Raw genomic sequence first — 16,444 nt, 5'->3', positions numbered from 1 at the left:
AGCTGACTTAGTCACAAGGGATATCTCATCAAGTAGTTAATTTGTAGAAAAATTTCATTTTTTCAATTTGAGTGAACAGATGGCCTATTCATTAAAATTCAAAAGTAGATAATTACTTGATTCCAGTATTTTTAGCAAAAGGACATTTTATAACATTATGTTTGAGGAAGACTCATAGGTCTTAAAATGTCTTATCTGGCTGGACACATAAATTCTTCACCATCTACAACTGCCTGCCTGAATAAGTCAGTTAAAAATAGCCTGGCAGCTCTTCTTCTGCATGAAAACAGTCCATTAAAAACAAAACAAAACAAATACTTGTCTGTGTGAACAAAGATCTTCACATTAACCCCTGAACCCTGCCCAAACGTTCAGTCAGCAAACGTTTATCATTTTTGATATGGATATACATTTGAAAAGACTGTCCCAGCCCTTGAGAAGGAAAGCCCAAAGGTAAATATGTTCATTGACTCAAAGTCCTGGATTTTCTTAAAATGGAATGGTATTCCTTTCACCGTGGGCATTTTCTTAGGTCCATCCGCATAGCTTATGGTAAAATCCATGAGAATAAGAAGCAAATTTCAGTGCACATACATGCCGAAGCTCCCTGCTGTCAGTCGTATCCCATTCGAGGGGCAGACTTCTCCCTAGATGAGGGTCACACAAGGACCCCTCACAGGAAAGGGAAATGCATCCCCCAGAAACAGCAGAGTACCTGTCTGCAGGCCCCTTTCCAGCACCCCTGGGGCCAGAGGTTTGAGAATCCGTCATGTTTCAGACTTCGGAGAAGTAAAACAGTCCGTATACTACACGTTCTACTGTAATACCCCCACTTGGGTCTGGGATAACCCCTCCACCCAAGCACATTAACATATCCGTAGTAAGATATACCAGTGGTCATTCAGGTCACGTCCAGACTCTAGATGGCCTCCTCTTAGGCTGGGTCAGGTTTTGAAGGCAAATGAGAAATGGGACTTTGAGAAACAGGAAGTTGAGGACTGGATAGTAACTGACACCTGGCTGGCCAAGGCCCCCACCAGGCCACTCTCACAGGGACTGTGGATAATCAGATACCAACACAAAGCTGCTGTTTGGGCTCTGTGCCTGAAGAGTTCCATGAAGGACCACTGGCAAGAGTTAGCCCGCCTGCAGGTTCAGCTCCAGGGGCATTCAGAAGACTTACGCAAGAACGAAAGTTCTTCTAATAGCCAACACAGAACTCAGAACCCTGAGCTGTTCCTTCTGATACTTGTACCTGCTATCTCTTCTCTTCGCTACATTGTGTCCTATTTCCCGAACCTTCTCTCTTCTGTTAATCCACAGTTCACCTGCCATCATTCCCATTTCTCTGTGAGGCTTCTCTCTGGCTCTCCTTCCCCTGCACCTTTTCTAGGGTAAAATCCATATTCTGTCTGCCCATCACTAGAGATGACACATTGGGCTTAGAGTTTTGTCAAAGTCTCTTCAGCAGGGAGTCTTAACCATCTCAGTTTGTGGCTACAGCAACTTGGGAGGACTTGCTTTGCAACATGCCTTGGTGGAATTGCAGAAAGCTGGAATGCTCCTATTCAGAATATTCTTGTGAACGTCTCATTATCTCCTGGCATATGGCCATAAAAATCTGAGCTCACAAATGATGGCTCATTAATAAGGACAAGTTTAACCCAGGATTTAATGCCTTTGAGAGTATTCTGTAGTCCTACTGGGCACAGAGAGGAACTGAACACGTTTTTTTGCCCGTTGTAAGCCTGCGATCATTCATCAAGTTGACATTCATATTTTTCCATTAGGTAGGGATTTCTGTTTGATTTGTGGTCTGGGCTTTGAAACGTATGTGTCTCACTGCGGGTGTGAATCCTCTCTGGGGGGTTTTTCCTTTGTTCCTCTGTTTAATTCATTTTGATATGTCATGATGACCACACAACGGGGCTAGTGTTACCTTTTGAAATTCAACCAGGTCCCTCTTTAGGACTGACTGCATTTTCTGCGCATAGAGTTGGAGACACTGATGCCTCCTCCTCATTTATCAAACAGATTTTTCGGATGCCAGACTGTGATTCCCCCTGCCCCCCCTGGAGCAAATTAATAATAACAACAAAACAACAAAAAATGTGTCTCTGTGCCTTGATCTTCATAGCATATTAAAAGCACAGGTCTTTGATTGACAGATACCAATGACAGCTTTTAAGAAAATAGAAATCTTTATCACTGGATTTTTTTTAAAGCTACCTTCTCTAATAATAAATAGCTATGATTCATTGCTTTTTTTTTTTTTTTTTGCAGGGGGTTGTTAGGGGGAAATATTTCCAGGACCTGTTTCATCTTTCTCCTCACCAAAAACTTGCTGCTTCTAGTCACTAGATTTCAGTTGTGATCAAACCAACATAGTGCCCCAAATGGGGTTCAATAATCCCGTGTCCCAAGTGTTTTCTCCTCTCGGCAGAGTTGTGTTAGCAGGGGAAAGTCTACAGATTTCCTTTGTAATGAATAAAATATGTGGGAAATGTGAAGGACTTATGTAAGCGCTTTTGTCACCGTCTCACTGAAGAGCTTTAATTTTATTCTGGATAATCCTGGAGATGTCCGCTGGCCCCATGCCATCTTTGCTGACTTTATATGTTCCCAGTAGAGACCGAGGACTTCAAAGTCTGTTAGGAGAGCATAAAAACGAAAGGCCCAGGGCTAGTGAACTTTAATATTATTTTTCCCAGGGAAGCAGCCGTGAGACACAAGGCAGTGTGTTTTCTTAGTGTTCGAGCATAATTTAAAACCAGCCGGCACCAGAAGTCTTCTTGATGGAATCTGTCTTCTGAATCCTAATGTTAGATGCCGAAGGTCTCTGGTAGTATTTCGGTCTATGTTTGTATCCCAATTCTTCTGTAACACCAGCAATTGGACGGAAACATAGCCTTAGTTTAATGTCTGTTTTTTAATCTTCACAATGTAAAACACCGTCTATTGTGCTTTCAATCTGTTGGTAATCCCTCCCCTGTCTGGAGGCAGAGTGCAAATTCCTATTTACTTATCTGGGGAGTGAGTGTGGGAAAGAGAAGATTTATAAAAGAAAAAATAAACTGGTTGCGCAAGTGAAGACTGGTCTTTTCTTCACGTGAGTCAGGGGATGAACTCAAATCAGGAAAAACTGAAAAATAAATGTGGACCTTGATATCATGTAGAGGTGCTTGAATTCAAAACATAAATGATTTAGGACATTTTAAGATTGGGACAAATTATTCATGGATGGTGCTAAGTCATTAGGAATAATATTTTTCTATGGGAATTAATTTCTTAAATTTATTCATTACTGCTCAAGACTAGGTGGAACTTCACATCCTTTTAAATATTTTAAGCCTACAGGATTTCTTTATAAAATTCCTCAATGCACTAGAAGGGTGATTAACATAGATGTATTAAGGTTTTTTAAATATCCAAGGTAAAATTAATGTTTTTATAGTTTTCATTTAAACAGTGTATCTAGTTTTTTGCTTTTTTAAAAATTATTGAATGTGGGCTGATTAAGCTAACATTTCCCCTGTTCTATGACCAAAGATATACTAATAAAATAATTCTCTAAGGTGAGCGGCAGGCCAGATGGCCAGGGAACCAATTACCATCAGTTGGCAAACAGGCTGGGATCCATGATTTTGGACTTGTAACAAGTAATCCTACACGTTTGTCTTGCTTCAGCTTGTTTTGTTATAAATCTGCTTTGTTTTCTCTTAGATAAATTTTGGGCTGTCAGTGATAGTTATTAATACCCTGGTAAGATTCCATGAGGAGTCAAGAGGATTATTCGTTTAGCCAGGGGTTCTTAGATTTTTTCTTTTTCTTTTTCTTTTTTCTTTTTTTGTGCTAGGGACCCCTGTGGAAATCTGATGCCTGGGAACCTCATTTCAAAATATTTTTAAGTACATAAAATTGGCTACTTTAGATTTCCAAGGAAACTAGTTATATCAAAAATCAATAAATTATAAAAGTTGTGATACACTAAAACATGTGAATTTTTTAACACAGTCAATAATAACATCTGTGTCTAATAACTGCCATGAGTTTGAAGGAATGAGCATAAACAATATTTAAAAATATCTACAGTTGTGTTACCTATAGGGCTTCCTGCTCAGTGGGGAGTCTGTCCCTCCCCCTGCTCATATTCTCTCTCTCTCTCTCTCACAAATAAAAACTTAAACAAGATAAAAATATCTATAACTTCCATATAATAACAAAATGTGATTCTTATTGGTGACAGCAGCATAAATATCATTGAACCATAATATGATTTGTTACAGTGGAAAAGCCCCATTTCATTGAGAACTTAGTAAAAATAACAATATGAAGATTTTATCCAAGTTCTCAGTCCCCTTAATTCCATTTGCTTAAGGACCTTTGAACTAGACCATGAAGTTTGAAATCTGGAATGACCCATGAGGCTTCAGAGTCGGGTTAATTTAGAGAAGATCCAGGTTTGTGCAAAGATTAGACATACAATGCTGGAAATTTGGGTGTGATCCCAGAGAGACTAATGTGAATTTCTGAGCACAGGGATGTTTTATCAGAATAACAGTCAAGGGAGACGATTTATTCTCTTTGCTCTATAGTTTGGTGGTGAAAAATCCAGGGAAGGGGCCGTGTCCATCATCAACAAGGTCTTACAGTAGAGTTTCAGTTAAGGGGAAAATTGGGTGTCTTATGCAGTGTGACCCTAAGAGGTGTTTGTAGGCATCACCTGTGTGACGTACAGATGACTTGCTCTCTTTCGTCATGGAGTGAAGTTGGGAAGGGATGGATGCTGATCTGGGAAGGAACATGAGGTCACCCATGATGAGGACGGTTGGTGTGACTGCCCTAAAGGGAGTAAGAGCAGTTCTTCAAGGAAGAGAAGCCAAAGCATTTCTGATGCCTAAACATTCCTGTAAAGGATAATAAAACACTGATTACATTAGTCTTCGAATTGAGCAATTACTAAGTGCCTGTGTTAAGTGTCCATATTTTGAACAGCTTTATTTGGAATATAATTCACATCCCATACCATTAACTCTTTTAAGGTGTTTGCTTCCATCTGGTCTAGAATATTCAAAGTTGTGTCTCCAGAACCGTCCAAAATCACTGTCCAGTTTAAAGCATCTCATTCCCCCACCAAAAGAAATTCTGTACCCCTGAACTGTCATACCCAAACCCCTCCATCCCTCCTGGCCCTAGGCAATTACTCGCGTACTTTCTGTCCCTCAAGATTTGTCCGTTCTGAGTGCTGCGCATAATGGTATTCTACCATGCGTGGTCTTTGTGACTGACTGACTTAATACGTGTTCAGGGTTCGGCCATGCTGTCGCGTGCATCGGTACTCTGTTCCTCAGTGTGGCTGAACAACGTGTCCTTCAGTTTATCCCTTCATCAGTTAAGTCCTCAGTATATGTGCAGGACGTGCATTCTGCCACTGCCCCTGACTGTACCAGAGAGGAGCATTGGCTGTTTTCTTCCACCCTTTGGTTCTCTTAAACCACTACCCTGACTCGACCTTCTTCTGCCCCCTTGCTTACAGGGGGGTGAGCGCCATCTTCTTCATACAGGCAGTAGTTTTCCAACTGACTCCTCCCATTCCCAGCCTGCCCCATGCCATTTGTACAGCAGCTTTCGAGAGAATAAATTCAAATGTTCCTTTCCATCTTTTTATAGATGCTTCAAGTATTTTATAGGGTACATGGTTGTTACCTATTTTCTCTGCTTTTCAAAAAATGCAGAGGTAGGTGAATGCTCACCCTTTACTCTGGAGAATCCTGACCTTGTATAAAGGGGAAAAAATACATACAGCATGTTTTATCAAGGTTAGATATTTTAAACTGTCCAATAAAAAATTCCCCTTGTGCCACATGTACTGCTGGGTAAAAAAGGAAGTATAGAAATACTTCCAGGGGCACTTGGGTGGCTCAGTGGGTTAAAGTCTCTGCCTTCGGCTGAGGTCATGATCCCAGGGTCCTGGGATTGAGCCCCACATCGGGCTCTCTGCTCAGCCGGGAGCCTGCGTCTCTTCCTCTCTCTCTGCCTGCCTCTCTGCCTACTTGTGATCGCTGTCTGTCAAATAAATAAATAAAATATTTAAAACAAAAAAAAAGAGAAAAATACTTCCATAAGTGGAGTGGGAGGGTGACTCTTTTATTTATTTATTTATTTATTTGACCCTTTAACTTGTGTTTTTTCGTGCAGATTACATAGGCAATATAATTAAAATTTTTCTTGCAGACTACATAGGCTATCTCATTAAAATGAAATCCGAAGTCTTTCCCGCAAGTTTGATCACTGTGGTGGTCATCTCCACTGATATTTCAATCTGGCCTCCAGTGAGTATCTACTAACCCCCTCCTAACTTACAAGCAGGAATTAAGTGGTTGCCCTCCATCAGTTTAGGGCTTACATACTAATATTTGTGAAAGCGCACACTGGGCGTTCATGTAAGTTTCACACGTTAATCCTAGGAGGCAGGTGGTTGGTGATCTCTGTTGGGAGAGGAAGAAACTGTCCCCAAATTGCCCTGTTCAGAGCAGTGAGAACCAGTGAGGCGGCTTAGACCTTCTCATTTGTAAGTCTTCCCTCCTCCAGCCTCAGAAGAGCCTTTACAAAGCTAAACAAAGGTGCCAAAGGGACTTAGAAACAGAGCTCCTCTCTGACTGAAGCCCCATTCATTCACTCGTGGACTGTGGATACTTGCCCAGCCTCAGGTGAGGTTGAGTGAAGTACTCTTTTGATGTGTGAAGGCCGGTAACCTCCCCTAAAAGCTCTGCAAACTCCCCTTGTCAGTTTCTCACACTTGCATGGTTTACAAAATTCCGCCCGGATCTCTCTGCTCTTTTCACTCCAGTACCTGTCTGACTCCTCTTGGGCCCTTGCAAGCAAGGCACCCTCCCAACAAGGGCTTTCCCTCTCCCAAACCCTGTGCACCAGAAATCTGTGAAGCAGACTCATTTGGAGAGAAAGGTAGGACGTTAATTCTGGCAACAAACAGCCGGATATTGCACAGTAGACACTGCTTTTTCCAAAACCTGAAAGCTTTCCTACTGGCCCCTTTCTTGGGAATCCCGAGCTTCCTGCCCATTTCCCTTCTACTCTCCCTTCCCTGGCTCCTGTATCCCTCTGCTTCCAGATCCTAAACATGATAAAACAAACCCTTGAGAGCCTTCCTTGAGTCCTCCTTAAGCTGCCTTTTTTTTTTTTTAAGTCTAAAGGAAATTTTAAGAACGACTCCATCTGTAGCCTCATCGCACCCCAAGTATTATCTAGTTATCATAACCCTATACAGGAAGGTACTTTCATCACAAATCTGTGGTGAGGTCATCAAGACAGAGTTTGATCATTTCTTCAAGATCCCCAGCCAGCCTGTGCCCCACCCGGCACTCCCCTTCTCAAGTGTGTCTGGAAAAGTCTGCCTCCAGCCTCAGTAGGATAGTCTTGCTTCCAAATGTTCTGTACGTCTATTTCAGATGACATCTGAAATATTCAGTAAATAGCTTTGTGGCTTGATTCAATCCAGGGCCAGTGCGGTTTGCTTCAGTATTGTAACCTGGTGTTAACCTTTTTTTTCAGCATGCAATTTACATCTGGTGGAGGTTAAATAACAAATAGCGGAAGTGAAAAATTTCCCTTTACATGTAGAGTGTATATTGTACAGCATGGATTAAATCGGGTATTCTCCGCGTTGTGGGCACGGCTCTCATTTGGGGCTGGATGGTGCTTTGTTATGGGGCCTGCTTGGGCATTCTAGGATGTTTAGCCACATTTCTGGCTTCCTCCAACTGGATGCCAGTAGGAAACCCTGCCCCCAGTTGTGACAGCCAAAAATGTTCCCTGACATTGCCAAATATTCCCTGGGGACAAAATCACCCCCAACGGAGAACTACTGACGTGCAGTGGACTCTCCCAAGCTTAATATTAAAACAAAACAAAAACATGATGGTGCCTACAATTCTGATGGTGTTAGTGGTAAATTTGCTATGCGCCTGTGTTTAGGAACTACAGAACTGGTCATTAATTTTTGAGGCTAATTGCAGGTGCTCATGAATTATAGAAATGATAGAGCAAGAATGCATTATGTATTGGTGGCATTCAGCTTAATAAACTTGACTTAATTAAGACAAATTATCTGTTCAACTCTCATTGACTCAGGGAAAGAGCAGTCCGCTCATTCTTTCTAGCGTGTGTCTATCTGTCCTCTGTCCTCATTTTCTTATCACTGGAAATTGAAGTTAGTCCACAGACATTCATCTAGTGCTTTTTGTGTCCTTTAAAGTGCTTGGGTTTTAAAACACAGCGTGTATAAAGATTATGAACTTAGGATGCTTGTGAAATCCTTCCAGAATGCTGTTCATAGCAGATGAGTGGTTGACCCGTCTACGATCATTTCTGTTTGCTCTCTCCTTAAATATCTCCAAGGGCAGAAATGCTGCCATGTGAATTGTTCATTCCACATTTCCACTTTGATGATTCAGATGATTCTGTAGATCCAGATTGCTTACATTTTAGTCTGTTTCCTCATATAGGTTTCCTTTGTAAATATGTGCCCTATAATCGCAGAGGTAGAAACAAACAAACATGAAGTTCAAGTGTCTGGATGTGGATGTCATCGTTCTCTCTTTCTCTCTCTCTCTGTCCCCATAAGTCAGATAGTCAGGTTCTTTGTGCTGGACACCTCATTTTTGTTTCTGATCCTCTCATTCCCAATAGTAACTATGATGATCTTATTTTATATTCCAAATATATATCGATCTGTTGTAATTTAGTGTAATGAAAAAATTGTGTCAAGGGTATTTATAGCAGTCATGACCGGAAAGGAAGTCAGATTTGCCTAATTGAAGAAGAAACAAAGGTCTTCGCCCCTATATCTTCCTCAAGCCTCTTAAACCTCAGACTCTGTCTTATTCCATTTGGTAACTAGTAATCTTGTGCTCCCTGGAAGAATTTTTGCTATGACGATATCAAAAAAAAGTGACTTCTTTGAATGGGAAGCTTGGTCCTAACCAAAGTAGTATAAGAACCTAATGGTCAAAGAAACTATAGCACAAATAGTTTAGGGGGAAAAAAGAAAACAACAGCAACAAACCCTTCTCTCCCCCTTCTGTCCCCCAAGAGAAAACTAATAAGCAAAATCCCTAACGAAAAATGGGTAGTGCATACTTTGGAAGAAATATATTGTGCTGAAACAGGGCAGTTTCTCACTGGCTTTCATTCAATGGCCAAAGAATGATTTTCAATCATCAGATTAAGACCTCCTCCAAGGAGCAAGGGTTTGGGTCCAGGGAGACCATTACCTATTTGGATTTGAAAGCAATCTTGAAGGGGAAACGGATAAGGTGCTGACCTACTGTCATTCTTTAATTCAGTAACAAACTCAAATTTCCTGGTGAGGCTGTCTTTTTCCTTCTTATGATGGCTGAGAAAAGACCTAGCTAAATGAATTACAGGTTTGAAGGAAGTATCTAAGAATATAATCTGTCCCTGGCAATTGGATGGGTTTTCCTGGTAGCCCATGGCAGACTTAGCTACTTCTGCTTTCTTCCCCACGTGAAATAACCCCAACTTAAAATAGCCCTAGGAGGCAAGTCAGACCTCCTGGTATCGCTAATCCATTAGGAAAGCAGAAAGTGGGCTTAAGAAGTCTCATATTGCCTAAAGGGGGAATTTTTTTTTTTTTTAATCTCTGTGAGATGATGAATATTAACTAAATTCATTGTGGTAATGACTTAGCATTCTATGTTAGTAAAGGCATCCTTCTATAGACCTTAAATTTACACAGTGCTCTATGCCACTTACATCTTAATAAAACTGAACGAAGGGAGAAGGACAGATCTGTAAGCAAGCCTCATTTCCTAGAGGAAATACGCCCCTGCCGGTGGGGACCAGCTCAACCATCCTGTGCTGGATATTCCCGTGGAATTTAGCAACTACAGGAACCCATCAGAGAGAATTCATAATATACCAGCTGTGGACTCAAACCTACCAAATCATGAAGGTGTGGTCAGACGGAAGGGATGGGGGGTCTTGTCTAGATGGGACCACTGATAGAATACCTGTCTGCCTGTGATGGCCAGTCAGGTTGTCCTGAATGTTCCAACCAAGGTTACTGGAACGAAGCACAGAGTGTTCATGATTAGGTTATCGCCAGCCACCCTAGTTCTGCCGGCCAGTAATAAATCTCTAAGCTGATTTGCCTTATCGTGAAAGTCCTTATGGCACAAAACCACAGGTTAGTGAGAAACCCAGAAAGATGAACAAAGCCAGGTGACTCAGGGTCTCCTTGTAAACTCCATTTCTTTTATGTATAGGGCCTACTAATTCTTATGAAAGAGAGAAGTATAGATTCTTTGAATTGGATCTCTTCATACTTAGCATCTCCCAAGGGTGCTACATGAACCATAATGCCAAAAAGCAGGAGGTGGGCTGATTTTTGATCAAGGTGGCAAGTGTCAGGACTTAGGACTCAGCTCCTTCCATCACCAATGGGCATATGGTACCTGAAGTAAAATAAAAAAATACAAGGGGGGTCCTGTGTGGCTCAGCTGGTTAAGCATCTGCCTTGGACTCAGGTCATGATCCCAGGCTGTTTCTCCTTCTGCCCCTTCCCCACCCAACTCATGCGTTCACTCTCAAATAAATAAAATCCTGAAGAGCAATACATTCAAGGTACTATGATAAAACTTTCAATTGACCATACTAATTGCAGGGGTGATAAGAGCTGAGCGAAACTGTCACCATGAAATCTTGTATTAGCCGACTGTTCCAACACCTCTCTTGGAAACAATAACAGTCTTGCAAAATCCAAATAAAAATGATCTGGATATTTCTTTTTTACGTGGGGAGAGTGCATAGTGAAAATGATGCCAACGTGATTTCATATATGTTTTTTAAAAGCAAAAGCAAAAGCAAATAAAAAGAACAAAGGCAGGATGTATGCCACATTTTAGATAGTCATTAGTTCCCCAAATAACAGCTCTGATAGCCCCTAGTCACTGTCTAGTTCAGTTAGGGAAACTAATGGAAAAGTCTAGAACTTTACTAGGGCGTTCTGAAAATGCCTTTCTGCTACTCCTGAAGGAAAAAAAAAAGATCTTTGATTTGGAATTTAACATATTTGAAAATTAAAGTATTAAGCAGTCACAAGTAAATGCTAATGAATCTCTGTAATTTCTTTAAGAGAAGTAGAAGTTACATTAATCCATGCTGACCTGAAGTAAATTCATCAGTGTGCACTCCTAAAGTTAATAGCAAATTATAATTATATAAAAACCTCCAAGCTTGGTTCTTTCTGAGGTTGGTAGATGCCTCTGGCAAAAGCGTGCTGTATTTTGAGCCTACATGACTTTTTCCCTATATGTCTTACCCCACCTTGTTCCCCCCACCACCAAAATAAACACCTAGCCCTACCTATTTTCTATGAAGATAAGTCAATTTGAACCAAACCTCAAAGGTAGCCAGAGGGTGGAAAAAAGGGCAGGGGAAGGGGAATCCGAGATGAGGGGAGTGGCTTCGAGGCCCTAATACTTCAAAGGAGGAGTGTATGAAGCAAGCTTGTGCTGGTCTTCTCCTTGGGTTTCATAGGCAGACCACACACTTGGAAAATCATTGCTTGGAAGTCATTTGTAAATGGGTGATCACTTCTAATTTTGCTTCAGGGTTGCTGTGGCACAGTGAACGAGCTCAACCAAATTCACGCTTCACATCAATAACTTGCATTCCTGGGCTCTTGGAAATCAGAACGTTTGCAAATGTCTTTGAAACAACTCTCTGGTTAATGCTGTGTGTGTACCTAACTTTTTAGCACCCAGAGGATTGTGCCTCCCTGAATTACTTATTCCACCCACACAGTAGGTAGAAGGAAGGAAAAGTGATCACGCTGTGACTCAGAGTAACATTTTACGAACACTGCGTTTTTGTTTACTATTTAGATATTTCTGATCATTAAAAAAAAAAAAAAAGTACAGGGCGCCTGGGTGGCTCAGTGGGTTAAAGCCTCTGTCTTCGGCTTAGGTCGTGATCCCAGGGTCCTGGGATCGAGCCCCGCATCGGGCTCTCTGCTCAGTGGGGAGACTGCTTCCTCCTCTCTCTGCCTGTCTCTCTGCCTGTCAGATAAATACATTTTTTTAAAAATCTTAAAAAAATAAAATAAAATATTAGGATTTCTGTCTCTTTAAAAAAAAAAAAAAGTGCTTCCTGTACCACTTTCTATGATATGTGATTAGATTCCTTCCTTCCTGGGCTATTGTGAATATACTGAACTTGTAGTACTAACTTAACCTGGAAAAGATGTTTTACATGCATATTTCAATTTCTCAAACACAATCTGCTCCAGTAAATCTCTTCTTAAATTTTTTTTGTTATTCTAATTAATATGGATTATGACCTTCTGTTACCAGAACTAATTAGTCATATATATGCATATTTATCATATATAGACTTATTTATACCTATCTTTATATCTGTCTGTACATATATATAATTATTCATACCCCTCTTTTTAAAAAATGAGTGAGACAGGAACAAATTAGGCAAATACAAAATAAGATCAGGAAAATGAGTTGGAACCAGAAATGCATTTGTGCCCACATTTCCAACCCCAGAGTCTTAGATAATTCTGGCTGTGAGCTTTCTAGATGTCATATCTCAAAGGAAACATGATCAGTTTCAAGGTTCCCTATTAGTTGAAATCAATCACTGCTCTGAGCCTGGTTTTTCAGAGACGTAAAGGGCACCAGGACCAAGTACAGTGGTCATTGTGGAGTTACAATTTCCCAGAGTGGGGAATATCTACATTTTATTAATTAGCTTTGATGTGGCAGGTCCACAGATGTCCTTTCAGAAACCACTGAGCTAGAAATGAGAATGCTGTGTTTCTTGTCTCTTATTAGTTGAGAAGCCCTAATGGCCAAGCTTTCCAGCAGGATTCTTTGTAGCATCTTGATCCTCCTATGGGTTTCTTTCCACAGAAGTCTTCCAGCTACAGGACCCAAGGAGAGAGAGAACCAGTACACAAGAGAACTGGTACAAAATCACCTACGTGTGGAAGTTCTTTAGGCATTGCTCATTTTGCTCTTAGCTCCTTCAATATCATTGAAGCTAGAGCTTCAAGTCCAAAAAATGTTGTAATCCATGGGAAAGTTGTAACTTTGTCATTCTTGGTCATTTCGGGGAGTCTGCCCCGAAATACGGTACTTGCTAAAGCAATGCTTGTCAAATGTTGCCTGCACGTGGCCAAGTGGGGAAGAGCACAAAGAGGATACAGATCAGTGTGACTTCTTGAAAGCCCATTGTCTTCTTTGGGTATGATATTGATTGGAGCCCAAAAGTTCTCAAACAGTAGAGAATCTGAAACAAATACTTTTTCCATTTAAAAATAAACACAAGCCTACTAACCTACACAGACTGCATTGGTTTCTGGAATAGATAATGAAATCCTGTGTTTCAGTAGGATCCAGTAAGCCCTCCCTCCTTTTAGATAAGAAATATAATAAAAATAAGACCAGTAATAAGAGCTGGTATTCATTGACCATTTGTTGTAAGCCAGGGATCACGCTCAGCATTGACCCTGTTTTAATCATTTCATTTTATCAACCACCTGAGGAGATATGTGCTTTTCTTTCATCTATTTTATTAATGAAGAAACCAAGGCTTAAAGATATAAATAACTCGCCCAAGGTCACAAAACTCATAAGGAACAGATAAGAAAACCAGAATTTAACTCCTGGTCTGACTTCTAATGACTTAGAAACCTAACTACATTAAGTTCTGAGCCTGTTTCTCATTCTCAAGTAGCAGATGAAATTTGTAAGGGAACAGACTTACCCTCGGAAGGGAGGGGAACATCTGTGGCTTATGAAAATATGGATTTACTGTGCTGGTATTGATGTAGCTACCATGAGAAAGAGTTTGGTTTTCTGCAGTCAAGAAATAGAGCATGACAGAGCTAGACCAAATTTTGAGTGGCCAAACATGCCTAGGAAAGTATGTCCAAACTTGTAGAATTGTCGTATTTGTTCATTCCTGAGTAACTTCCTTATACCAAGAGGAGGTACACACACACACACACACACACACACACACACACACACACACAGTTCAAGAGGAGTGAATAGATCTTATGTGAAATTTTGTCCTAATTACTGCAGGATTCTCTCTCCACTGATAGCATTTACATGAAATGTTTTTTTTTCAGAGTCAAAAGAACAATATTCTCTGAAGGGTTGATCTCACATGACTGGGATATGGATTACACTTTTCCCAAATGTTTTTGATATTGTTTATCTCAATAGGTATTTGAAGAAATTAGCACATTGACCCTGTTATTTTACAGATGTTATTGCTTAGTTCAAACTAGGTTGATTTTAGTTAGTTGTTTTTTTTTTTAAGTGGGAGTATATTTAAAGCCCAAACTCTAAAATGTTAAATATTACAGGAAACAGGTAGATACAAGAACAATTATGAAGTCGATGCATGTAGTTCTGAAGTTTGGAGAGAGCCTGGTAACATTAGCTTTTTTCATTCATTCACTAGCTAAAGCCCACCAGAAGGTTCTACCATAGATGTGGATAAGTAACTTGGAAGAATAGTAGAAGTGGGGAGGGGGCTATTAATCTAGAATAGATTGTGTTGCCCATTTATTTCCCACCCTACCCCCCATTGTGTGAGGTAAGGGAATTTCTAGTGTATATACCTGTACCTTTTTTAAAAACCTATTTTTTATTTCCATCATGCGTAGCATTTGCCTTCCTCCTAGGCAACAAACTGTAACGCGGTTGTGTCCTTGGCTCTTTCCTTCCTTAGCATTTCGTTTTCCAAGCCCTTTGTGGAACGTAAAGGGTCCTAATGTCTCTTTCCCCCACAACCGTCCTAGTTTATTTTTCCTTATGGCCAGTGTTGTGGGACTGGGGAGCAGATAAAACAGTCGTGCCCAAGTCAGATAAGATGCTTAAAAATAAAAGATACCATGAGCTGCAATTAGGCAGTGCCCAAGGGTCCAAGTAATCTCCTTTCCTGTAATAGCTGTGCTTTACCCAAATGAGAATTTCCACATATGAAGTGTGTGGTAGAAAAACTGCCCACTTACTCAAGCTTTCTCTCAGATTCAAAATAACATTAAAATGGGAATCACCATAGTTTTCTTATATCATATTTGTACAAACACATGTTTACATGTTTACCTTTTTGCCTTTTCCTGAGGCTCTCTTTCAGTCTTCAGATCTTATCGGTGTTTTTTTTTTTTTTTTAAGATTTTATTCATTTATTTGACAGAGGGGACATAGGCATAAGCAGGGGGAGCAGCAGGCTGAGGGAGAGGGAGAAGCAGACTCCCCACTGAGCAGGAAGCCTGATTCAGGGCTCGATTCCTGGACCCTGGGATCATGACCCTAGCTGGAGGCAGACGCCCAACTGACTGAGCTACCCAGGCATCCCTTATTGGTGATTAATTTAAAGAGAGATGGAACTTCTGAACTCATGTGATTTATTGCCATTTTTTGCCTAGCATCTGGATGATGGCTTGGTCTTCCTTGGTAATTGCTTTGCAGTTTTAAAGAGGGTTAAAGAGAGTTTCATTGCATATTGAAAATGCAACAAGTGAAATGAAGCATGGCAGACATTTACAATGGTGTTGTCTCTTCGTTTTAGATGGTAAGGTTGAGGTTACGAAAGAAGGTGTGAAGCTCTGCACCATGGGTCCAGGGAAGGTGTTCGGCGAGCTGGCGATTCTTTACAACTGTACCCGGACAGCGACCGTCAAAAGTAAGACTGTTTTCTTATTTTGCCAATACTTTGATATCTTTTGCCTTGGACCTTTGAGATACTGATCACCATGCCTCTGGATCTCATCTTCGTGATTTCGTGAATCAATATTTTAATTCTTACCGTGCGCTGTGGTTGATATATTGGTTTGCCCTTGTCAGGGAGGGTTAACAATCTGTTCTGCAGAACTTAAATTTTATCACTGACTCACGGAAGTTGTTCTTTTAACTTAGACTTCTTATCGATGATGATTTGCAATATGTTACAACTTTATAAACGGAATAGCGGTGGAGACCTTCCCTTTTCTGCCTTTAAAGTCTCATGCTAATACTTAAGGAAGTTATACAAATCTGTCTATTCTGGGTTACATTCTCCCATAAATTCCATGTGTTCATTCAGTGGTTTAGAAAAAATTTAAAGGAGAAATGTCCTTCATCTCATTCAAACATCATTGAGCGAGATACAGCCTGAATTCTAAAATCGTGTCGGAGAATATTCTTGTCTTCAGCTGTTCATCAAGCTGTATATTATAGTATTTTTCTTTTCTACTGATTGAGCTTATTTTAAATCGGGGCAATAAAGCAGCTTGTTTCCCTAATTTTACATGTATGTGTATATATGATTTCTCCAGCAACTTTTATTACTCAGTAGAAACAGCTGCAATCCTTGCGGGGTGGGGAAGTGGTTG

At 40.6% G+C, this 16,444-nt stretch overlaps 1 protein-coding gene across 2 annotated transcripts in view; it reads left to right on the top strand.

The window, feature by feature from the left end:
- PRKG1 (protein kinase cGMP-dependent 1) overlaps positions 1-16,444 on the top strand; it is a 1,263,025-nt gene that overhangs the window by 447,366 nt on the left and 799,215 nt on the right. For both annotated transcript variants that reach the window (XM_059170234.1, XM_059170233.1), the window contains exon 3: positions 15,643-15,756. In XM_059170234.1, coding sequence (XP_059026217.1) covers positions 15,643-15,756 — 114 coding nt within the window. The remainder of the gene's footprint in view (positions 1-15,642; positions 15,757-16,444) is intronic.

Source organism: Mustela lutreola, chromosome 4 (genome assembly GCF_030435805.1).
Source record: "Mustela lutreola isolate mMusLut2 chromosome 4, mMusLut2.pri, whole genome shotgun sequence".
In the NCBI taxonomy this organism is placed as follows: Eukaryota; Metazoa; Chordata; class Mammalia; order Carnivora; family Mustelidae; genus Mustela; species Mustela lutreola.
The sequence above is the reverse complement of the archived record's forward strand: the minus strand, read 5'-3'. Positions and strand labels throughout refer to the sequence as shown.